Genomic DNA, 26,279 nt, shown 5'->3' with positions numbered 1-26,279 from the left:
AAACATTGTTAGCGCATTGTCAGTCAATATCTGGCAGTTGTTTTTTTCTATTTTTTTTTTTTGTCAGTATGTCATAATTATAGTGTTAAATGATCGTCATGATATATTTTTCTTCTCATTATCACTGCCAAACATAATGTCGGTGATGAAATTGTAGTGTATGTATGCAGCCAATGGATGTTATGGTTCCCCAAAGGCAGCTGAGTTGGTAAACTGCTGATCTATTACACAGTCTGTTGTATTTTGGTTTGTACTGTTTGTACTTTGCACTGGAAATGTGTTTGGAAAGGTCAGGGCTGGGTAGAAGGGCAAAGATGAATAGAGGAAGTGTTTCTGAAATATGGTGTGTTTATGATGAGTGGATAAATGGAAGGCTACCATGGAACATTGTGAAGTACAGACGGCATGTTCCGGCATTTGTTTATCTCTTTATTACGTAGTTCATTGAACATGGATAGGCTCAGGAAAGCTGTACCTCTTCAGATGTTAATACAAGACATGTTAAATATGCTCTCTGTCTTCGTAAAATATCACTTCCCTGCTCGATTAATGTCAAACGCAGGCTAATCTTAGAATAAGATTGTCACGTTTCATGCATATTTCATCTCCTTTCTAAACATATGTCAGGCAAGCCAGGCTCCTCGCTGCCAAGAACTGTGAAGTTGTTCCAGAAAGCTGGTGTCAGCTCTGTCCCTCTGTTCTTTGGCTCTGAAATTACCTTTTGGAAACCAACGTGTCCGCTGACTCAGACACAGTTACACTAGGTGTCATCACGTCTTGCCATACCCTGCTCTTTTTCTCTACATCTACCTCACAATCCCTTCCTGTTCTCTCTACTTCTGTGATTCTTCTCGATTAAAAATATATTTCTGATTCATCGCCCTTAAGTTTTATCTCACATGACAAATATTTCAAATGTCTCATGGACCATTTTGTTTTGTGTTTCTCATTATTTCCACACCATTTGTGATATTCCGGTAGATCTGGTTGTGGCGGTGGTTGCGACCAGTGCCACCCTGTCACTTATGTGGACTTCGCCCTTAGAGCAAGCTGTTCAAAGGGCCCTGGTGACCATTCCTCCACTCCAGTGCCTCAGACTGGCTTTTATGTCATTAACGAGCAGGAAGTCGAGACACTCATTAGGAAGGAATCAGCAAGGGCTTAAGCATCGCCCCCTTTTAGAAGTTTTTAATTGCTTTAAGAGTAACATGAGAGTTCAACTCCTGGATCTTCAGCATCATTACATGTTGTTTTCCACTTTTCTTTCCATGACTCATTCGAGGTGTTTGAAACTTCCATTTGAGTAACCTCTGTACTTACTGTCTGGGATTACAATCTTGAGATTTCTATAAAAGCCATTTTATAATTGTGGCAGATGCTGTCACTTTTAGATGGCTAAACAAATCTGTTATCGTTAACTAAATAAAATAACCTGAAATGCAATAGAATATAACTTTTTTTTATTTTTTTTATTTCAGTTAGTTGCAAAGGCAGCTGTCACAGTTCTGTGAGAGAGAGAACCCAGAGGCAGAATGGGTGACATTTCTTAACAACAATTGACACGACACAAGTAGGGTGAGGTGTGAACAGTCCAAACAGTAGGGCAGGGCACACAACAGGACAGGCTGGTTGAGGATGAGGCAGCACAAGACGCGATGACAATGATGGAGACAAGGCAGCAGCTCAAGGAACCAGAGGCTTGACACTTGGAGATGTGACTGAAGTAGCACCAGACTAGCTGCCAGGCCAGGAGAATCGGCGACCAGGGAAGACACAGACTCAAAAAGAGATAACAAAAAATAAAAACAAGAGCAAAATAAAAACTGACAAAAAACTATGACTAGAGAAAACAAAAGAAGCTAAAAATATAACTAGAGATTGCAAAGGAGAACAAAAATAAATAACTGGAACTTGCAAACAAAAGGAGAAAAAAAAACTACAAGAGTCCAACATTGCAGGGAACTAGAGAGAAAAAGAGATTAAAAGACTAGATAGCAACAAAGTCTAAATCAAGTGAGAAACCAAAAAATAAGGCTAGGAAGGACTAGAGTAAAAATAAAGACAACAAAAAAATGACAGGTTTATCATCCTCAAATTGTGACAGATAATGAAGTTGGCTTTGCCAATGAATTAAATACCTTTTTTTTTTTTAACTAGATTTGAATCCACAAGTAATTATGGCAAATGTCATGTACCTGTTTTATAGTTGTATCTTCTCCTTCCCAGCGAATAGTTATTATTATGTTGAAGATGTTAGGAGGACATTTCAATCTACTAATATCAGAAAAGCTGTAGGACCAGATGGGTGTAGTCCAGGCCTTATAAAGAATTTTGCATATGAACTGGCTCCAGTGTGGCAACCAAATTTTCAAGCTTCTATTGATACGCACACAGCTCCTGTAATATGGAAAACCTCATACATAAGAATGAGATCCATTCCTCTCACTTCAGTAATTATGAAATGCTTATAAAGAATATTACTCAAATATCTGATGAATACAATTAAATACTGTAGCAAATTAGCTCAAAAAGGAAATAATAATTAATCATAACTTTAATATTTATAATTAAATATAAATATTTGGATCAGTTAATTGAATTAACTTGATGTAGCTGAATTAATACTACCATCAATTAATCTGTTCGTCCAGCGAACACTCAGTATTGATTGTCTATAAACTCTCAGAAAGGATATTTCTCGTGGCCACACAAAAATAACTCTTTCGTAGCATGCAGCTGTGCAGCATGTGTTAAAGTGGCATTGATCTACAAGCAGGGACCAGAATCAAACTCAAGTGAATGTACACAAAAGTTTTAACTAAATCATGAACACATTACTAATCTAAACAAAATACATACAAACACTCACGCATACATAGGAAAAATGGAAAGTGAAAGTGAATTAAACCAGATTAAAATGGGTATGAAGCTATGGAAAGAGTCATTTAACCATCTGAAAGAACCATCAGTTTCTTTCTTCAAAGCACCTTTGTTAACAAAGGGGTCTACCACTTATACTAAAACTCTGTTTAGTTAGTTAATTGTATGATACTTGCGATGCCTTACCTGTTGAACGAGCGTTTGGATGCAGTCTCAGGAGAAAGTCTTGAAAGTCTTGATGGAGTCCTTCCGCGTTGAATGAAGAAATGATGAACTTGCGATGGAAGTTTGACTCTGTTACTGTTGAGGAAGTTACACATGGCTTGATGTGTGGAGGACTGCTGGCACGGTTTATGATCCGGTTTTTGAAAGTTTATGATCCTTTGTCTTCAAACATGATATTTTGCATATGTAATTGGATTAGCAGTTTGTTTCCCTTCATACTCTGAATTAATATAACAAGAATACAATGCATGCTATGAAGAGGTACACCAATGTGTAGGGCATTAAATGAGGAATATTTTGATAGGAAGTGTGGTATAGATAAGGTTACATTATCTAGTGGTTCAATCATAAAGCATGCCTAAAACCAAATACACTATAAGAGACAATATACAGTAATAATAGATACACTGTCCTGGGGATATGCATGTTCATTTATAGAACGGTTAGTCTATAATTTAATGCAGAAAACTTTGTTTTACAGGCTTTATGTGTCTTTGGCCTGTACTTTTCCATGTGGCCAACTTTCACATTCTTTTGAGCAATAAACCAGTCTTATCAAATGGTAACCATGGTAACCAGAGGCCTGTTCTGCCTTTTTGGGGTGTTAGTTGCTCTATGGGGGATGGTTCACAGAACTCTAACACAGTTTGTTGGGGGAGTGAGTTTGCTGGATTATTCATGAAATATAATGAATAATTGTGTGTCTGCCTTGGTGCATACTGTTTCTAAACACTTAGACAAAAATAATACCTATGTAAGAACACCTTTCCTAGACTTTTCCTCTGCTTTCAATACGATCCAAGTTAATATTCTTGTGTCTAAACTAGTACGGTTTGATGTAAACCCTTACTTGATTCACTGGTACATTTCTTTTCTTACAAATAGGATTCAAAGTGTCAAAGTGAACAAAATTTTGTCAACAGCAAAATCAAATGTTGGAGTACCCCAGGGTTGTTTTAGCTCTGCTATACTTTTTGCTTTGTACACCGATAACTGTTGCTCAGATAAGTCTAATCAATATATTTTAAAGTACTCTGATGATGCCATGCTAATATCTATGTCAAGTAATTCAGAGAGTCGAGAACAGCACAAGCAGGTGCTAGATAAATTAGTAGAGTGCTGTGATTATAATGCCCTCGATATTAATATAAAAAAACGGAGGAGATTATATTTGGGTATGTCTCTGACACTCATACAACACCTGTTGTTATACACAATGAAAACATAAGACAGGTAGAGACATATAAGTACTTAGGAGTAATGATAGATAGTACGTTATCATGGAAGGACCATATAGACAGTATCTGTAAAAATCAGTGCAGATGATTTATTTTCTTCGGTGGCTGAGGTCTTTTGGAGCAAGTTAACACATTCTTTTATTATTTTTTTATGTCTGTGATTATGGCCCTGTTTACACCTGGTATTAAGATGCATTTTGGTCGATCCGATCACAAGTGAGTGACACTAAACACAGGTGTAAACGGGGTCTAAAACGTTTTGAGCTTGTCCACTTTCGACCAGTTCCAGAGGTAGCCGAAAAGGGATTCGACCCGATTGCTTTTGTAGTGTAGACGCTCATGTAATCAAATCAATTCACCATGGCAAAACAGCATATATTTTGTGCTGTTTTATGCGTTGGAGATGTGGTGTGTTCCTCTGTGCATAACTTACATTTCACAGGTTTATTCTCCATTTGTAAATGTTAGAAAGTCATGGAAATATTTCCATTTTGCTGCTAAATTTCACAGTGAACAAGCGCTGCTGCGAGCAGTAATTCAGACTTAAATATACATTTTACTAAAATTGGACATTGCTGGACATTAAATAAACAAACATTTTATATTATACAATATAATTGAACACATTTGTAGGTCTGTATTGTAGCATTAATCATTGAAGCCTATTTATTTAATTATTTAAGTTGATTTTCTGTATACTGTATATTTATTTTTGGACTGATAGTGGTTAATAAAGTCAAATAATGGTATGCGAGAGAGTCAGTGGTAATATCATCATATATTCCTGTCGGTCAATGTTAGAAGAACTCTGCAACAACTCAGGCTTAGCCTGAAAGTTAGCCTGCTCTGGACCAGGTTAATTTTCCAGCATTTGCTTTATGGAACCATACTAACTGAAAAAAAGCCTGGGTCATTTGGTAAACTTGTTTTATGAAACAGGCTTTTGCCTGGAAGTTTCTAGTATGCCTAGTAAAACCTTGATTAACTGGTTCAGGTGTGTTTAATTAGGGTTTGAGCTGAACTTTGCAGGGCAGTGGACCTCCAGGAGCAGGATTGTACACCACTGCACTAAACAGACAAAACAGACAAGACTGTCAGAGCAGGACTCTGACGGTAACATTTGTAGTTTTTGTTTCGTTTAAGTTTAAGTATTAAAATGACTAAAACTGAATTAATTAACTAAATAGAATATAAAAAAACTGAAACTAAAAAAACAACAAAATTACTAAAACTTTAAAAAACATTAAAATAAAAACAAAAATATAGAAAAATCAGAATATTAACAACATACTACAAAAGTATATTAATGATACTTTTTTTTTAAGTTTTAATGTAAAAAAGACAGAGGTGATGTTTTTGGTGGCACCATTGGGACCCCTTCTGTTGATTTGGGGGCCTTGGCCCAGTACACCAAACCAACCATTACTAACCTAGGGGTTAAAATCGACTCTGACCTTAAGCTTGACAGTCAGATCAGGGCAGTCGTTAAATCTAGCTTTTTTCAATTGAGGCAGCTGGCCAAAATAAAGCCATTTCTTTCAAGGCCACACTTCGAGACAGTAATCCACGCCTTTGTCACTACTCGGCTGGATTACTGTAACGCACTGTATGTGGGGGTTAGTGGGTCTTATGTTGCTCGTCTGCAGATGGTACAAAACGCTGTAGCATGTCTGTTAACTCGAACACGCAAATACGAGCACATTTCCCCTATTTTAGCCTCACTTCACTGGCTGCCCATACATTTCAGGATCCATTTTAAAATTCTCTTATTTGTTTTTTAATCTTTAAATGGCCTTGCCCCACTCTACATTTCTGAGCTGTTACACCCTTATACACCCACCCGTTCTCTCAGGTCAGCTGATCAGCTGCTTCTGAATGTGCCCAAAACAAAACGTAAGCTCAGAGGGGACTGTGCCTTTGCTGTGGCAGCTCCTAAACTGTGGAATGATCTGCCTCTGCCCATTAGACAGGCCTCTTCATTGCCTTCTTTTAAGTCACTTCTTAAAACCAACCTTTTCTCTTTGGCCTTTGACACTTGATTTTGACATTTGTATCTTAATTTGTTTTATTTGTATTGTATGTCTTGTATGAGTTAGGTATTTTATGTTTATATATTCTTCTGTACAGCACTTTGGTCTACTTCGGTTGTTTTAAAGTGCTCTATAAATAAAGTTTGATTGATTGATTGATTGATTGATACTAAGATTACACTAAAATTATATATAAAAATACTAAAAAAAGACAATTGCTATGAAATGTTATTCAGAAATTAAATTTTTTACACACACACACACACACACACACACACATACACACACACATTCCACATAAAAAAAAAATATTAAGCAGCACGACTCTTTCCAACATTGATAGTAACTGAGTATCAAATCATATTAGTATGATTTCTGAAGGATCATGTGACACTGTAGACTAGAGTAATGGCTGATAAAAAAAATTAGCTTTGCATCATAGAAATAAATTATATTTTAAAGTATATTAAAATAGAAAACCATTATTTCCAATTGTAATAATATTTCACAATATTACTGTTTTTCTGTATTTTTGGTCAAATAAATGCAGACTTGATGAGCAAGAAAAAAAAAACATTAAAAATATTAATGTGTCCGGTGACCGGTACTATTATGTTCGCCTGTGGTTCAATTAGTTCCCTTGTTAACTGTGTACTTAAGCCTTTAGTTTCCGCAGTTCTTTGTCTGGTATCATTTATTTGTGTGGTAATGTTAAATGAGTTTGATTCCTGTATTCTTCAGAGTGTTTCCAAGAAAAGACTATTATTGAATATTGAATTTTCTGTGTCATGCGATCATTGCAGCCACCAAGGTGTATATGTCACGCATTGGTGGCTGCAATGAGAAAAAGCCAGCTCTGCATGCAAAGATTTACATATACATATATATATATATATATATATATATATATATATATATATATATATGTATATGTTTATGTGTGTGTGTCTTCCAAAACTTACTTTTTAAAGTTAAAAAAATCCAAAATGTTATATTATATAAGTATTAAATTAATTAATTTATTTAGTTTATTTTTGTGTGTGTGTACAGGTTTGGCTATACTTGTGAGAGCCAAATGTCCTCACTTTTTTTTATGACATTTTTGGGGGATCCCCCATCTCATACCACTGAAAGATAATTATTTTATGATCTGTGTACATATGTTCAGGAAAGTTAAGTATAATAATGATAATGTTTTTAATAACTTGCTATGTTAAATGTATAAAAAAAGAAGTTGAAGAAATGCGACTACAAAAAAAACATGTTTTGGCATTGATTTATTGGATTGCATGGATCACATTTCCAACACGTGATGAGCAAGGTATAGAGAATATATATAATCTTCGATGCACTTCTGTTATGTGGGAAGCAGTTTTCTGACACTTATGCATGCAAGTCACTATGGATATTTTCACATTTGATTCCTCTTTAAATCTTTGCGTGCAGAGACAGCTTTTTCAAGTTCAAGCTGAGCACTTGAACATGATTATTAGGGATTTTTTTTTTTCAAATATTACATTAAATTGTAAGCAAATGCTCAAAGCAGTGTTCACACCAGGGCGCATATCATGTCATTAAATAGTGCATGCGACGCTGTGTGAAAATGATTTTGTGCTGAAAAAATTAGCATATGTCAACCGTGTCACAAAGGCTATCCACTCCCCGTCTATAACCCTTATCCGCCAATAGCATTATTGGAAGCCCGGTGGGGCCATGCGCTAAGTTTGGTGGCTATGCAAATAGCAGTGTACTCTCCTCCTCCCTGTAGTCATTACTTTTCTTTTGTATCGTTTTCACCCACTCATTTCCTTTGTTAAATTGGTCCTCACTGAGAGCATTGAGTTGTAAACCGGATCCTTATCAGTAGCGTCTGTTCCCCTAAAACAAGCCCACTGATTTATACCAGAAACGTGGTTATTTAGCTGTCTCGTTGTGTTCTGAGGTAATTACAGTGGTTGAAAATGAAGAAAACAAAGGAAAAGGGGATTTTTGAGAAGTATCCCCCATTTTCTGCTATGTAAATCAAGGCTTAAACCAAACGTCTATGTATTCTCTCACAAACAGGTGAAACCGTTTCAACACTCCTTCATGTTAAACAAGCTAGCGGACTGGAGGTAAACAACCTCATTAGTTGAGTTGTTATTACAGCTGATCAGCACAAGTCATGACTCGCAGATAACGGGGCTGCTCGTGGGGAAATTAGGAAGACTCTCTGGGCTGAAACTGTTGTTCATTTGGCTGTGCATTCATGTGTGTATTTGCTGTAAGGGTGATCAACAACAATTAGCCATAGCTCTATGGAATAGCAATACCAGAGGAGACACTAATGCAAACCTTGTGTCATTTTCAAGGCCTGTTACAAATTGGCTGCAAAAACAAACCCTTTTGGAACTTTTATTTTTAAGAGTGTAGAACATTTACATAGGGCAAAAGGTTCTTTAGATTATTAAAATGTTCTTCACACTATGAAAAAAAATGGTTCTTTTTAGAACTGTTCCCTGAAAGGTTCTTTAGGGTAGTGCAGGGGCAAAGCGAGGGGGTGGCTTCTTGGGCTCCAGCCCTCAATGTTTTTTCAAAAGCCCCAAATCTTTTAGGTTTTTTAAATGTTGTCAAAAATATACATTTTTTGATACATATCTATATTGAAATATTTGAAATGGTTCAGTACCACTTTTTCGCAGTATCAATACACCGATACCAGCTGTGCTTTATCTCTCTTCTCTCCTACAGCAAGTTCACGTACACAGCAGTCCTGCGTAGCCACGCCTCCTGTCACTCACTCAGCGACTCATCTCATTCAGTCTGGTTGAAGTGTTTTGGTGTTATTCAATGTAACGAGGTTAGTTGTTCAGGGAAGAAGGCGGCGGGAACCGGTAAACGTTCAAACACTTTAATATCGGCTGCCGCACAATCATAAACAAAACACAACATAAAGTCCAGGCCTGTTCCTTTCTCATCTGAATATGTCATCACTCCTTCTTTTATTCATCAGAGTCTCCTTCTGTGACACTCTTAGACACTAAGACGCTAGATATCCCTCGGTGGGCAGCGCTCTAGCTCCTCCGATGCCTGGTGGTCAGCTATGGCTCCTCGATGTCCGGGCAGTCAGCAGCGAGTCCTCCGTTTCCTGTGAGTCCCACATCATGGCGGACACCAGCCAAGTGGCAGCAACTCCGCTTCCTCGCCAACGGCAGCCACCCCTCCACAACCCAGGAGGACGGCAGCGAGCTAGTCCGTCCCCCTGGCAAATCACTCCAGCCAACCGCCTCGAGTGTCCATGGTGGCAGACTCTGCTCTATCTATGCTTGATGGCTAAAACCAGGGACGATAGACCCTAATAAAGAAACCCCAGAAGGGAAGGGTGAACAATGCCCACTAGAGGAAACTATTAACATCTGCAAAGTGTTAGTTGTGCTATGGTCTTCGAAGTCTGCCTGAGCCAGAACAGAGCATGGAGAACCCAAGACAAGGTATCCCAGTAACAGGGAGGGTACACTCCATGATAGCCCCTCTAGGGATCATCTCGAGTTGTCTTGTGGGAGCAGAGGACCTACTTACAGACCCCAAAGGGGAGGCCCAGGCTCGACCACATTATTGATTCCAGTGCACACAAGGAAACTGCCTGCTTAGGGGGCCCCATGTGGGTGAGGCAGGTTCTACTTCGCTGCTTACACAAGGGAGCCACCTGCTTAATAACCCATTATAGGGGAGGCAACTAAGACCTTGCTAATATGCTAAAGTTTGCACTCTTAAGGAAACTGCCTGTTAAAGAACCTGAAATAGGAAGGCAGTTTTATCTAGATAAATGAAGGAGCCTCCTACTTAGAGGCAGCCACAACTTCACAACACCACAAGGGAGCTACCTGCTTATAAGACCCCAATCAGGGGGAGGCAGCTGCAACCTTGAAACTTCAGCATGTCACAAAAGGGAGCCGCCTACTAAAGCTTGAAGGAAGCGGCTGCCCCTAGGTTAACATAAGGGAAATCGCAAGTGCTCAAAAGCCGTGACAAGGAACTTGCTCAGAACCCATAATAGGGAAGGTGCAACTCGTTCTACCAGCCTCAAGAGGGGCTTCCTGTTAAGCTTACAGAATTTGGGGAAGCCCACACCTTGGTAAACCCAAAGGAGCTTCCAACTTATAGAACCCAACACTAGGGGGAGGAGGCTACCACCTTGTTGGTATTAAGGAGCTTCTTACTTAAAGGAAGGGTGCTTAGGGGTGATGATACTCCATTAAATACCCATGTAGGAACTTCCTAATTAACTACTTAGGGAAGGAAGTTACATTTCATGACCTAAAGAAGCCATCTACTTAAGGGACCCATGTAGGACGGAGACAGCTACAACCTTAGTATAATGCAATGACTCATGAAGGGGCTGCCTGCTTAAAAGCCCAACCTCTGGTGGCTTCACAAACATAAAGGAGCTACCTACTTAAGGTACCCACCAACTGGGGAGGCAGCTTCAACCTTAATAGATTGCCATGGTTGTAGAGCGTAGTCTTGTGGGTACCCCCTGGCCTGCGAAGGGCGATGGGGGTATGTGGCAAGCAGGACAAGGCTGAGAGCCGTGGGAACGAGCGAGGCCAGCGGCGCAATTGCTAATGAGCGTCACCTGCGCACCGCACCGGCCTAAGAGTGTCACGGAAGGAGACTGATGCGTTCTCTTTTTTTAGGGAACCGCAGACCCCAATAGAGGCGGCTACTTCGAGGGCGCTTGAAAGCTTACTTAAAACCTCAAAGGGCAAGGTGCCTCGCCCTGCCAGCCTGAATTAGGGAGCTTCTACTAAAAGAAAAAGCCCCCTCAGGGGTAAAGAGGCTCCACTGATTACCTGTGAAGGAACTTCCTACTTAAAGAGGCTCCAAAACCTGGGAGAGGAAGTTACACTTCACTATCTAAGGGGGCCACCTTCTCAAGGAACCAGTAATCAGGGGGAGGTAGCCTCAACCTTAGTATATTTCAATGATACATAAAGGGGCCGCCTGCTTGAGGACTCCATCTCTGGGGAGGCAGCCCTTATACACTGCACTGACAGAAACAACTGCTTAATAGACCCCCCCATGTTTTTAAATGCAAATGCATTATACTTTTTATCGGCTAATATTCAGTATATATATCAGGGCTGCTTGATTATGGCAAAAATCATAATCACAATTATTTTGGTCAATATTGAAATCAAGATTATTTAACACAATTATTGGTGGGTGATATGATCAAAGTCTTATTTCATGATATGAGTAATTTTAAATATCAGTGAAATTTCACAATTATCGATACTTCAGCAAAAACTAATACTTTATTAACTAATGTAAGTAAAAGGTCAGTTACAGAAGACAAGTAAACAGTCAGCAATGCAATAAGAACAAAGGAACTAATTACAAACAAAACCGACAAATAAATACAAAAGAACAAAAACACAACTTAAATAAACAGTGCTTTATGTTTTTCAGAAAGATGTACTAACAGCGGGTATTCAGAAGAAATAAAATAGATTACATTTAAACCAACGGGTTGGGTTTGTCCATAAGTTTGACTTAGGGAGGAACAAAAGCACACCGCTGTGAAGGAAAGGAAGGTGCGCTGGGCGGAATGCGGCAGCGACACAATAATCGTTTTACGTCGATTATCTTGTTTTCATAATCGTTGGAAGCCAAAATAGAAAAATCAATAATGATTATATATATATATTTACACACACACACACATGCATGCACACACATTTTTAGATTCTTTTAGGAATTAGGTCAAATTCCTAAAAAAAATTGGGTCGCGGATTAATGACCATGGGAAAATGTGGGTCCCATGGCCAAACCAGTTGAGAACAACTGCCTTAGCGAACCAAAAATGATTTTTTTATGGCATCGCTATAAAAAAAAACACCTTTTAGAACCTTTATTTTCAAGAACCTTTTAGAAACTTTTTTAGAAACTTTACATTTGACAAAAGGTTCTTTATACTCTTTAAAGATTCTTTAGATTATTATTCACACTTAGAGAAAAATGGTTTTAACAACTGTTTACTGAAAGGTTCCTTATCCCAAAATGGTTATTTTATGGCATCACTGTAAAAAAAACAACAACAACAAAAAAAAAACTTTTGGAACCTTTATTTTTAAGAGTGTAGAACCATCCTATTGCACAAACGGCTCTTTATAGTGGAAAAAAGGTTCTTTAGGTTATTAAAATGTTCTGCACACTATGAAAAAAAATGGTTCTTTTTAGAACTGTTCATGTAAAGTTCTTTGGGGAACCAAAAATGGTTCTTTTGTGGCGCTGCTATGAAAACCCCCTTTTGAAACTTTATTTTTAAGAGTGTAGATGTGCTGATATATGTCAAGTGACCTAATATTATAATGCAATTTGTATTGATGTGTGGTCTGGATACTGGGAGAACAGTCTGGGCCACGCTGTCCCCTAGTGGTGAGATTCGCTCATTGCAGTTTTCCCACCACAAAGAAGCCTAACTTGTACAAATAAGGCTCAGGAATGCATTTAAAGTGTTTTAATGTTTGAGAGATATTAAGTGAAGTAAGATTTCTTTGCAGTCCGAAAACAGTTTTTAAATACTGGAAACGTTACGACATGGAACTCTGGAAATATATGACCATAAGGATTTCCCTGAATAGGTCGATACGGACGGAAATATCAAAAGAGCTAGACTCGGCTGAACTTTACAAATATCACTGTGTCACAGTACGCCAGGAAATCTCCCCCTGCAAACTCGGCTTGACGGCTGTGGAGCTCTCTTGGAGACGGTAAATGCCAGAACGCTGGAAAACTCCATGCAGAGTGTTACGGCAATGATCAGAGCGCAACGCCGACCCAAGTAAAGACTTGGTGACCTGTTGCATTTTAAGTAACCAAAGACAAAAATATGACTGATGTAGTACAGACCCTACACACACACATGCACACATGCACACACACACACACACACACACACACACACACACACACATATATGCTCATTATATTTTGTTAGTAAAATCAATATAATATTTTCTGAAGTGAGATTGAGAACTAGGGAGTGGCAGATAATTGCTTTGAATTGAAATGAAAAATGCCTCATTCAGCCAGGGAACTTCATGTACACAATTGAGAGAACTCAATAATATGTCATCATTTTTTATAAATAGTTAATTCTTCTGTTCCTCTGATGCCTAAAGCAGTAACAGACAACAAACACAACACAAATGAACCGGTTGTCCTGGAAACACAACGGAAAATGCCTCGGGGTGAAATAGAACATTAACACAACTAGTTGCAAAAGACAGAAAGGTATCAAAAACATTAAGCTCTGAGGAAAATTAAAGCCATCAACAGCAAAACCATAATGATGGCAGTGTTATTTTTGTATTATTTATGTACTATGATATTATTTACTAATACTTTAAATAAGGTTTTATTTTTTTATATTTTCAGTTTTATTTTAATTTTAGTTTGTGTTAGTAATTTTGTTGTGCTTTTTTTTATTATTATTTTATTTATATTTTTAGTTTAATTTATTTGAATTTTTAGTTTTCCATGTAGTTTTTATATTTTATTTCAACTTTTTTTCAATTACCAAAACAATTCTTAAATTTACAGTCAATATTTATTGACATACAACTTTTTTTTTTTGCCTTGGCTGCTTTTGTTCCCCAACACGTTATTGCCTTTATTATATTGAAAATATAAGCAGCAGGGATGTATATACTAACTAATAAGTAAATAAATAAATAAAATTGGTAACACTTTAAAGTAAGATTAAATTTGTTAACATTAATGCATTAAGTATCATAAACTAACAATGAACAATTTTTACAGCATTTATTAGCATAGGATATATAAATATACTGTATTGTTTGTTAATCCATGTTCATTCATAATGCATTAATGTTAATTTATACAAATTTACTATCAAGATCTTAACAGCATTTCTGTGTACTTCCAGCAGGGGGCTCTGATGTCACGACCGTACAGTAAGTTATTGAAAGGCTCTTCGTGTTTTAGTTGTGAAGTAAGGGCCTGGATTTTACAGATACGCTGTGCTCCCCGTAGCCCACATTAAACTCACAGTAACATAAGCTCTAGGTGTGGCTAAACAGGCATTAGGCAGCGAGGCACCATGCCTGGAATGGATGGCATGTCTAATACAATGTTCTCAGAATACACACATAAATGTCAGGTGGTGTATTGCAGTCCTTGGTTTCTCATGTATTCAAACCCACCCAGTTTCCATCTTGGCACTTGTTAGCGTTCATGTCGAAACATGAACATGATTTATTTATCGTCCCCACTGGTAAACTAATACCATGCATGTCATGAGCTTTTTGTCAATGCAATTTGTTTCTTTGTCTGTCTTTTATAGTAAAGCAGAGGTGGCGACTGTTGAGACTGAGCTCCTGAAGGACTATCGCTTTGGGCAGCAGCAGCTGATTGAAATATGGGGCCATGCGTGCGCTATTGCCGTCACCAAGGTTTGTCCGAAATGTGAACATGAATTACACTAGTGTGAAGTGGCAGTTAACGCATCTAAATCCTGATTCTAATCCTGTATTTACTACATACAAGCATCACTGTGATTTATACAACCCTGCATTTACCGCTCTCAGCATCTGTCGGCATTTGCCAAACTTCAACCAATTCTCTTAAGAGACGAGGCCCTGCTGCAAGTGATGATGAAAACAGTGGGACATCTTTGATCTCGCTGTTTCTGTAGAGAGTTTGACCCCATCTGTAGCTCTGGGGGTTTTCTTATAAAAAGGGGTTAAAGAACGATCCAGAATAGCAATCCGGCATTTTAGAATTATATTGTATATTTATTCATATAATATATATGTGCATTCAATTTTTGACTGATTTACTCTGCACTTTTTGCTTGTTTTATGAGAAATAGTCACAATTAAGAAGAAAAAAGTCGCAATAGTGAAATATAAAGTCACATTGTGAGATATAAAGTAACTATTTCTGAGATATAAATTTGCAATTATTAAAAAATAGTCACAATTACAAGAAATGTCGCAATTATGAGTTGCAAAAGTTGTAATTTTAAGTTCTGAAAAAATTGCAATTGTGAAAATATGAAGTCGCATTGTGAGATATAAAGTAATTTCTGGAGAAATAATATTGCATTTATTAGAAATAGTGGCTGTTACAATTGAGTAGCAAAAAAGTCATAATTATGTGAAATAGATGCAGTTCTGGGGGAAAAATTGCATTTGCGAAAAGTGAAATATAGTCACAATTTCTGAGAAATAAATTTGCAATTATGAGAAACAAAGTGACATTGTGAGATATAAAGTTGCAATTAGGTTGTTGTAAAGTAACAATTTCTGAGATACATTTGTAATTATAAAAATGTCGCAATTGAATAGCAAAAAGTCACAATCATTAGAAATAGTTGCACTTCTGAGAAAAAAGGTGCAATTGCGAAACGTGAGATAGTCTCAATTTCTAAGATATAAATTTGTAATTATGAGAAATAGTCGCAAGTAGCAAAAACTCTGTAAAAGTTGCAATAGTGAAATATAAAGTCGCATTGTGTGAGTAACAATTTCTGAGATATAAATATGCAGTTATTAGACAGGTGCAATTACATGTCACAATTATGAGTGGCAGAAAGTTGTGATTATGAGAAATAGTTGATAGATAAAAAATTGCGATTGCGAAACATTGTGAGATATAGTCACAATTTCTGAGATATGAATTTGCAGTTACAAGAAATATCGCAATTGAGTAGAAAAAAGTCGAAATTATAAGAAATAGTTGCAGTTCGGGGGAAAAAGCAATTGCACAACATTGTGAGATACTAACAATTAAGTATTTATGAATTTTCAATTATGAGAAATGATTGCAATTACAAGAAATGTTGTAATTATGAGTTGCAAAAGTTGTAATTAGAAAAATAGCTGCAGTTCTGAAAAATATTGCAATTGTGAAAATATGAAGTCACATTGTAAGATATAAATTAATTTCTGAGATATAAATTTGCAGTTATTAGAAATAGTCGCTATTACAAGAAATGTTACAGTGAGTCGCAGAAAGTTGTAATTATGAGAAATAGTTGCAGCTGTGAAATATGATGTCACATAGGGAGATATAAGGTTTCAGTTATGGGAAACAGTTACAATTATTATTATTATTATTATTATTATTATTATTATTAGAAACAGGCTTCCATACAAAGGAGCTACAAAAAAGTGATTTTGCTTTTTGGGGGATCATGTTATATCCTGCCGTGAGCACTAAAATCAGCACCAGTAGGGTTCACCCACCTCCAAAATCCCACTTTAACTTCTGCTTAAAAACCCCTTGTGACAGATCCATTGCACCATCATGGAAGGTGTTGAAAGTCTTTCGTCTGTGGCCGGCCTGCCGTCAGGCGGTCTCGGGGCCTTACATTTCAGGGCGGCCTGAAGGTTCCGATAGAGCCAGGCCAACCCAAACCAGACTACTGCGGTCACCATTCCATCTGGATTCAGTCAGGCTGACAGGCAGCGCGGTGCTCCTCTTGACCTACCTGAGAGTCGGTTAAAGCCCAAAATTGTTTCCTGATTTAGCTTGTGTGAATTTTCAACCCCTGTTAGAAGCATTTTACAGACTGAACCTTCCGCCCCTCGAAGGCTCCCGGTCACCAGCAGCCGCCACGTTTAGCATCAACAAAACTTCCTATGCTGTGACCTCTGTGAGGTCGCCATAAATTGCAGCTAAAGAAAACATGCCGGCTAGTAGCTGTGAGACAAGCATTACATCAGCACACATCAGCGGGTGTGTGTGTGTGTGTGTGAGAGGGGGGCGAAATCTTGGTTGAATTTTACCACATTGTGATTTCACAACCAAACTATCCACCCTAGTGGACGCCAAAATCAACGTCATCCGTCTACATCGGGGGGATAAGGACTTTAGTGTTGAGCTACAACAAGGCTGATGTCTGTGATCATTCCCTGCTTTGGATATCAGGAAGTTATTTTTATCACCATGGCTCATGAAACGTTCTTTGTGTGTTGAGTAAAAAACGCAGACTGACGTGACACTCTCTGTGATCTCTCTGTATTTGCCCTTTATCTCAACATGACCACATGATAAAACAGAATAAATGAAAAATGTAACACAATTATCCACAGAAATTACCTAAATGTGACAAAATCATTTTGTTTTAGATGTCAGTTTTTGTTAATTTTCATTCTATCATTGTTGGTTTAAATTTTTTAATTTTAGTATTTTAGGGCTACCAAAGTTAATGTGCTTTGTTAATAACTAATATCATTTAAAAATGTTTAACAGTGTTTAATTACTCAGCACAATAGTGGGTAAATTAATTTGTGACCATTTTATTTTATTTTAAATGTAAAATGTATTTTAATTTAGTTACAGTTTTTTTCCGCACTTATAGCTTCTTTTTTTTTTATAAACATCTTAATAACATCTTAGTAACATCACATAATAACATCACAACTTCGTCAGTTTAATTTGAATTTAAAAGTCATTCTCAGTTCAGTTCTGAATTAAACACCACCCTGGTGTTAATGTGTGTCAGGTTGAGGGTAAAAAACTGCACAAGTAATTAGTCAAGACCCTCTCTTGAGAGCTCATTTGCTGGAAGCATGGAAGCGAAATCTGGGGGTTCATTTGCTCCGAACAGGAGCAGATCAGAGCGGCGGTCTCCAGAGTCCTGGCAGGAGTTGACACGATGGAGGATTCCAGCACAGCTGCAGCAGACCTGTAAAAGAAATGAGCAGTGCATCCACTGGCTTTGGTTCCCAGGAACACTCTATTCCATGTCATTTTCCAGAGAAGAAGAAACGGACAGAACAAAGATGGATTGAATGGTTATTATTTCATACGACACATACTCGCATGAGCTTGACTGTCCACATCACATGGTTGAATCTTCAGGAATTATTCTGGACATCAGTATACCACGAACACAAGCAAGGGACTCGATTCATTATACTCAATAACCAACAAAACGATTGTTAGATTATGCATTTACGTGGTGCTGGTATTTATCAAAAACACTGCTAAATAACACCATATCTTTCTAAACTCACTTGCTTTGTTTATCATTGTAGCTGTAGCTATTGTTACGTATTATAAAAAGTACAGAGATGTCAGTGCGGCATTTCCAGTAAGTGAATATAGTGAGCAGATGATGCAAACTGGTTTTATGGTGCACTGAATTTCTGCATCTGGGAATTTTTTGGTAGTGAATGTTGTAGTGCACTTGATTTTGACAATGAGACAGCCCTAGAAATGGTTTCCTACTACGTTAGGAAACCACTAGGGAGCATATTGAGACACCTTACATTCTTGGCGTACGACTTGGTATGGCTCACTTTTTGGTGCTTTTCCACTGCATGGTATGGCTCGGTATGGAACGGTACGGCTCACTTAAATAGTACCACCTCAGTTGAGGTTCCAAGTGTGCCGTACCGATATTAAATGTGATGTGTAAACACTGCAGATCACTGATTGGTCAGAGAGAATCATCACTACCAGTGTCATTGGATTTGAAACATGAGACACCAAACCCGCTAGACTTAAATAGTAAGTAACAATATCATTTGTTCACGCAACTTTTTTATAAACGACTCGTTGGTAGCCAAGGAGCGATCCACGGCAGTAGAGGCGGCGCAACTATATCAGTCTATAATCCCACCCACTTTGAAGCGGTACTAAATTGCAGTGGGAAAGCGAACCGAAAGTAAGCGAACCGAGCCGTGCCGAACCGAGCCGTTCCGTGCCGTGCCGTGCCGTGCCGTGCCGTGCCGAGCCGAGCCGAGCCGAGTCATTCCATGCGGTGGAAAAGCGCCATCTGTGTCTACACTGCTAGCGGGCGGTGCAATAAAACTACAGCGCACCCATTATCGGTGTTGTGAAAGCTACTTTGAGACTTCAAAAAATAAGTTACCAAGAAATGTATTTGACAGAATACTTTTTGTAAAAAAAACAAAAAGATGCAAGGACTTCTGTGCAGAGGTGCGCAAATCTGAAAATGATTTCCGTCTGAAATTTGAAGATTTTGCTACAGTTACGCTACTGAAAATGTGGTCACACGCATGCGTCGTGCTGCTCATGTGACCACGACGGCCAATACTGAGCCCACGTTTGGATGTAAACACGGAAGCTCTGCAATGAAAATAGTGTAGCAGTATGACAGGGGACAGACACATTTTTTTTTGAATAAAGTCGTTATTTTTGTTTTGTTTTTGCACACAAAACGTATTCTCGTCACTTCATAATATTAAGGTTGAACCGCTGTAGTCACATGGACTATTTTAATGATGTCTTTAATACCTTTCTGGACCTCAAACGGTGGTCCAGAAAGTGGATCAGATACCCTCGAATTTCATCAAAAAAATATATTGATTTGTGTTCTGAAGACAAACAAAGGTTTTGCGAGTTTGGTACGACATGAGGGTGAGTAATTAATGACAGAAATTTAATTTTTGGGGGAAATAACCCTTTAAAATGTAGTACTGAAAATGTAGTTTGCTACTTTTAATTAGTTACTCCCGAACAATTATAATCAACTTTATTGACAAGCTCAGTTTTGGCCAAGGGGAAAATTTCCTACTCAGATTCCTCTCAAAATGACAACAGATGGAGACAGATGTTCATTTTCCACACTCAGACTTGTGTTCAACTCTTGTTCACCCGGCGCTGTGACTAAGACACCCAGCGATGATAATGTAATCTAAACTTCATCAGTTCGCTAATGGAACATCCATGTCAGCTGATAATTTCTCTCTAAAGTGCCATTAGCTTCATTAGTGTCTAGCTTCTTCTCTTTCTCGGAAGTCTGCAATTACGCCCACGGTTGTGCCTAGGTTCCATATTTCAGCGACGGTTAATTGGAGATGAATTACCTTAGGACGCACATTACTTTAACTGTTGGTTTAACTTCATCAGTCTGTTCATAACACCATTTTATGGTAAGATATGCATCAGGTGGATAAGTAAAAAATGTCCTTTCAGGTTGACTGCAAACATGTATAATGTTAATATGTTTCAGTCTTCGATTCTAGCATAAATGACAAAGACATTTGTAGTCTGATTAACACTTGCTCTGTGGTGCTATCAAAATATTGCTGTTTAAGTCTCCCGACCAGCCAGGCATAGCAACAGCTCAACTAATGGCATGCATTTGGGGTGAGGTTTTGCTGACCAATAGCATATGGAAACCGATTAGACAACAATTGATATTTTAGCAATTCCGTTTAGTGACGCAGAAAATACACTCTTCACCTTTAAAGACTTAGTTTTGTGAGTGTGTAGAGAGGGACACACTTCGGAAAAGTGCAGGTCCAGTTTAGAAACCTGTCAGAAAGCTGTTATTTTTAAAGGCTGCATCCTGTGGCAATGTTTCCATGTCTCTTTACTATTGTTGCAACTGTTGCTGGGCTATTGTGATGAACATTACCTCTCCAAATGCAGATATAGACCAAAATGAGACGTCTCCCTGCCCTGTTTAACTGTGTCCCTCTCTCTCTGTCTCTCCCCAGGCTTTTCCTTTGAGCTCTTTGAGTAAAAAGCAGCCCACCCTGCTGGTTGTTTGTGGTCCTGAGCAGAACGGCTCTATCGGTCTGGTGTGTGCCCGCCATCTGCGTATATTTGTAAGTATAGAGCACTATGCCAAAGGGCACTGAGACAGAATGGATACTGACAGGGTGTATTTGCTTTCTTAATGCATTTTCCTGCTATTATTGTGTATGATTCATTGCACATTGTTCCAAAGTTAGTTATAAAAAGTAAGTTCATCAGAAACGTAGCAGCTTGCTCTGCCTCTGAAATTACGTTTCTTTCTGTTGACATCAACAAGCCCTCTTAGGCCCTGTCCCAAATGGCAACCTAAACACTTCCTACTAGTCACATTTTCGTGACGTAAAGACACTTTGACTGTCAGGTAGAAGTCTCCTGCAGAGCTCGCTTCAGTGCGGGCGCGACAAAAGTGTGAATTGAGGGCGCATATCTTCCACAAAGGGGGCCACCTCCACGACCACGTAGAATTCGAGTTGTCCCAATCACGGCGAAGTTGAGAGAAGCCCGTATCAGGTGGTACGGCCATGCCATGCATAGCGACAAGGACTCTGTGGCAAGAATAGCACTCCGCTTCGACCCTGGAGCAGTGCTGCCAATTTAGCGATTTTGTCGCTAGATTTAGCGACTTCCCCGACCCTTTTTTCAAAAGCCTAGTGACAAATCTAGCAACTTATTGGACAAACCTTATCTAGATTCCGTGACTCGCCCAATGATCTATATTTATATTAATATAGATCAGTGGATTCGCCAGTATGACGTCATTTAGCGACATTTAGCGACCAGTTTTAGCTACTTTCAGCTGAAAGCAATTGGCAACACTGCCCCGGAGGCCACCGACCGCAAGGAAGACCTAAAAAGTGATGGATGGACAGCATTATGGAGGACATGGAGGCAGTGGACCTAACCCCGGAGGACGTTACAAACCAAGCCAAGTAAGATGGAGCCAAGCAGCGTACCCTGCGTGAAACACGGGACACCCGCCAGGAAATAAGAATCTGCCGCAAAGGGGGCACTTGCGAGCACCCATCTGAAACAAAATATGACAAATGACACCCTACGGTCTCGTGGACTTCGCGATCATGCACACGCGGCGGCCATTATAAGTCTACAAAAACACAAGTGCATATGAAGTATGCCATTTGGGACAGGGCCTTTGTTTTCAGCCCTTCCCCTCCTGTCATATTCAAACCACTTTTCAAAATCCATTCTAATGGATAAAATCAAGTCCCATCCTTCATTTTTGTCATTAAAAATCCTGTTTCACTTAGGATTCAAAGTAAAACGGGTTTCTGATTGCTTTTTAAGTTTATTTTTTTCTGTTGCCTAGCAGTTAGCACATACGCTCCAACATTTCCAGATCAAAAAAAAAAAAAAAAATTATATGCCTTATGTTACCTTCACCATGCTCCTCTGATGCTAGATTTATGGAGCATCAGTATTCGTCTAATAAACGTATACTCTGTTAAAGTTATCCTTCTTTTCATTCTGATGGAGTGAAGTTTGGCCAGTAAAGATTTGGCCAGTTTACATTATGAGATTCTTGGAATGGATAAAAAACTCTTGAGGGGAAAAAAACAACAATAGAGAGTCATCACATGATGGCAGCTGTTTTATACATTCCCAGCGTACATCTGCATGGATTCTTGTGTCCGTACCAACGTTATGTAACAAATACATTAAATTTAACAGCAGGATTGTAATGAACTTACCTGGCAACCTATCCAGACTGTATGGACTTTATCCTGTATTCTGAGCAAATGAGGTGTTTAAAACCATAAATTTTAGTCCACATTAATCACTACTAATGTACTTAAATTAAATTATGAGGTAATTATGTTGTGATTTATGAACTCAAAAATCTCCCTGCATATCCACAGGGGGACAAAATATTGCTTTAAAAAACAGAAAGCTTTTATAGAGACTGTCCCGTTCAGGTGAACGTGATTTCACCAAGTACAACATATTCCTGGATCAACATCTCTGTTGATCCTGGAACACCATTCCAACCAACCAATCAAATTTAAGCGACAAGTTTAGTTTATTTCAAGTTTAGGCTTACAACCAGGGTTAGATGCTTCTACATCAGTGTTATTCACCTATCATTTCCCTCTGAATTTAGGGATAAGTTATGGGTAGGGATAGGGTTAAGACTACATTTTTTCAGACAGTAATGTTGTTCCAGGATCAACAAAATATGTCGACCCAGGAACATGTCTTACTTGGCAAAATCACGGTGACCATTTGCTTCATGTATGGCTTCCATGTAACACATTTTCATGTCTGTTTTTCACAAGGGACAGATTTTTGAACTGTATATGTATATATATATATATATATATATATATATACATGCAATACATTTTAAAATGGTTTATTTCACTCTTTGTTTAGATGATCATAGTTTTTAATATATATATATATATATATATATTTTTTTTTTTTATGAATTTCATAGTTTAAGATGGAAAGTCTGAATCTGGGAGAAAAATAAATTAAGACAGTAAAAATTGTCAATGTGCTAATCATCACATAACAAGAAGGAAAAGCTGAAATCTGTGATGTTCTGGATGGAAACTCTTTTCTTCCTTGTCTCTCACATGTAGGAATATGAGCCCACCATTTTCTATCCCAAGCGTTCTCCTCAGAGTTTGCATCAGGACTTCACCGTTCAGTGCGAGAAAATGGACATCCCTTTCCTGTCCTATCTTCCGACGGAGGTGGGTGTCAGTCTTAAATAATGAAGCTCACTGGCAGAAAGATGTCAATGTGATGTTCACTCTTCTGGACATCTGTCAATCCTAATCGAGTCCCGTCTGACCCCACGACCAGGTCCAGCTGTTAAATGATGCCTACAATCTGGTGATCGATGCCATCCTGGGACCAGAAACCGACCTTAAAGAGGTGAAGGAGCCCTATGCTGGGATGCTGGTGACTCTCAAACAGGTCAAAATACCCATCGTCAGTGTGGACGTGCCCTCAGGTATTTGCTCATTAAACACACATCCTGAAGTTTTAGAATTCTGCCCATGGCATCTTTAATGTGCAGTGCCACAAGGAAAAAATGATGTGACATTCCGTAAATAGAGTGGTTACTTGCAAGGAAAAGAAAAACATAAAAAGTCTCAATCTGTTCAGAAGAATGTTTTGGTTATTTTTGTCAGACTGCAGCTTATCAAGATGTAAAAATGCTCATTAGCATTCATCAATACACATCAACACACAAAAACTGCTAATAGAACAAGCAAAACAAATCTGAAGTGTCTATTTTTATACGCTGAACATCATTTGGGTAATTCATGACAGCTAACCATATGCACCGTAAAGTAGGCTACATATGTTAGCATCCTACAAATTCATTTACATTTACATGATTCCGTACTAAATTCTGTTGAGTGTTCGGAAAACCTGTTTTATCATCATTAATTTGCTATTTAGTTCAGTTACTGTTGTGGCACTGAAATTACTTAAGCATTAACTTTAGCTAATAGCTATTAGCTGCACTGGTTAATAGGTGCTAGCTAATAAATACTTATAAATACTTACTCTAGAAAGTATATCAAATCAAATACAAGGTAAAAAAAAAAGTTGGTACATTCGTGCAAGAATGCAAAATAGACATAATATTAAGAAATTGATTACTCACACCTTTAAGGCTAATTCACTAGCTAATTGAGTCCCGTTAGATACCCTGTTAGACACTATAGAGGTTAAACTGAATAATAGATACACCTAAAAAATTGTTAGTAGCTACATTTGTAAGTATGCTGAAGTCATATTATTGAGAATTGCATTACTAGCATCAAAGGCTAATAGCTACTAGCTACCTAATGCTGTCAAACTGAATACTAGATAAACAAATAAATAAAAAATGTAGGCAAAATATTCATTCTATTATTGAGAAATGGATTACAAACCAAAGTTAATAGCTACTAGCTAGATGGGTAATGCTGTAGAAGTCAAACCAAATAATAGATAGACTTAAAATAAAGAAATAAATTGTTGATACATTTTTGTAAGTATGCGAAACGTTACCAACACCTCTAAGGAGATGTGAGTGATGAAATCTGTTTGAAATCCAGTTTTTCTGATAAATGACCTGACCAGAGACCTTTATGTGCAAATGTGTTGCACTGGACCCAAAGTGTTCGCAAAACAGACAAATTATAAAACTAAAGTAATCTTGCAGCCATTATGTCATCGGGAGACCTTATTTGAAAATTGCAGCTGATGGCTGACACATTACATTTTTGCTGCTCACTTTCCACATGACAATATTGTGATGAATGATCTCTATGAGCCAGTTTTCCACCTCTTATCTGGGAGAATCTGGAAACATTGTTATGTTTCAGTTAATGACCAGTGGATTGTGATGGTGAGAAAGGATTCACTTTTCCTATCTCTCTTTTCCTGAAGGTTGGGATGTTGATGAACCCGCCAAAGATGGGATAAATCCAGAAGTTCTCATTTCTCTGACAGCTCCCAAAAAGTGTGCAACAGGATTCTCGGGAAAACATTTTCTGGCGGGACGATTCCTGCCTTATGACATTCAGAAAAAATACGAACTTAATCTGCCAGAATTCTCTGGCACGGAATGTGTTATAGAACTGTAGCCGTTTATACAAACCTGTATTTTGAATAAAAAGGATGCTTTTCCCCTTTTGTATTTTATAGATTGTTCTGTGGCATTCAGTTACTGACAAATATGACTAGATACTTTGGGTATAGTTAAGGTGAGTTTTCGCTGCTAAGAAGTGGGTTTAGAATTATCTATTTAATTTTGCAAATGCTCGACTTGACCTGTTGATTCTTCAAAATCGCCAATACAATTTTGTTTAATACATAAGTCTTTTAAATGTTGGATATATTGAAAGTGCATTACCCTGATAGTGCCTCCAGTCCAATGTGCACGACACCTACAAATCCAATGCATTTCTGCTGGAATTTTACTCCAATACAAGTTTATTCACCTGTACTTTTTTGGTAAAGTTGTATAGTATATATCTGAGGCTGACAAACGTGTAAATCCTTTTTTTTTAATTATTATTATTATACATTCCTCAATGTACATGTGTTTTCTTAGTTCTTATAGGTTGAATGAATAAATTATCTATGTAAAAACTGTGTTTATTCATTTAGATGTCAAATTCGGGTGTTTAAAGAAACGTTGGATGTTATTATTTAGCCAAACCTTGAAAAATGTGCTCTATTAGCCAATATTTGGGAACAAGCGGTAGCTACGATATTCTTTAGACCATACAGTATATTATTTCTTCCCAGAGATTTATTCAAAGGGCAGGAAAAGGTGTGGGTGATATAAAGGAATGTTTCTGTCTAAAGAAACAACAGTTACAGTATGTGGACAGGAATACCGAAACAGCGTAAT

General features: G+C 38.0%; 1 protein-coding gene across 1 annotated transcript in view; it reads left to right on the top strand.

Annotated features, from left to right (window-relative positions):
• Window positions 1–26,014, top strand: part of yjefn3 (YjeF N-terminal domain containing 3) — a 44,924-nt gene extending 18,910 nt beyond the window's left edge. The window contains exons 2-6 of the mRNA XM_051910990.1: window positions 14,724–14,832; window positions 20,860–20,970; window positions 23,500–23,613; window positions 23,726–23,876; window positions 25,310–26,014. Coding sequence (XP_051766950.1) covers window positions 14,724–14,832; window positions 20,860–20,970; window positions 23,500–23,613; window positions 23,726–23,876; window positions 25,310–25,506 — 682 coding nt within the window. The 3' untranslated portion in view covers window positions 25,507–26,014. The remainder of the gene's footprint in view (window positions 1–14,723; window positions 14,833–20,859; window positions 20,971–23,499; window positions 23,614–23,725; window positions 23,877–25,309) is intronic.
• The last annotated feature ends 265 nt before the right edge of the window (window positions 26,015–26,279 follow it).

This window comes from Ctenopharyngodon idella, chromosome 10 (genome assembly GCF_019924925.1).
Source record: "Ctenopharyngodon idella isolate HZGC_01 chromosome 10, HZGC01, whole genome shotgun sequence".
Classification (NCBI taxonomy): domain Eukaryota; kingdom Metazoa; phylum Chordata; class Actinopteri; order Cypriniformes; family Xenocyprididae; genus Ctenopharyngodon; species Ctenopharyngodon idella.
The sequence above is the reverse complement of the archived record's forward strand: the minus strand, read 5'-3'. Positions and strand labels throughout refer to the sequence as shown.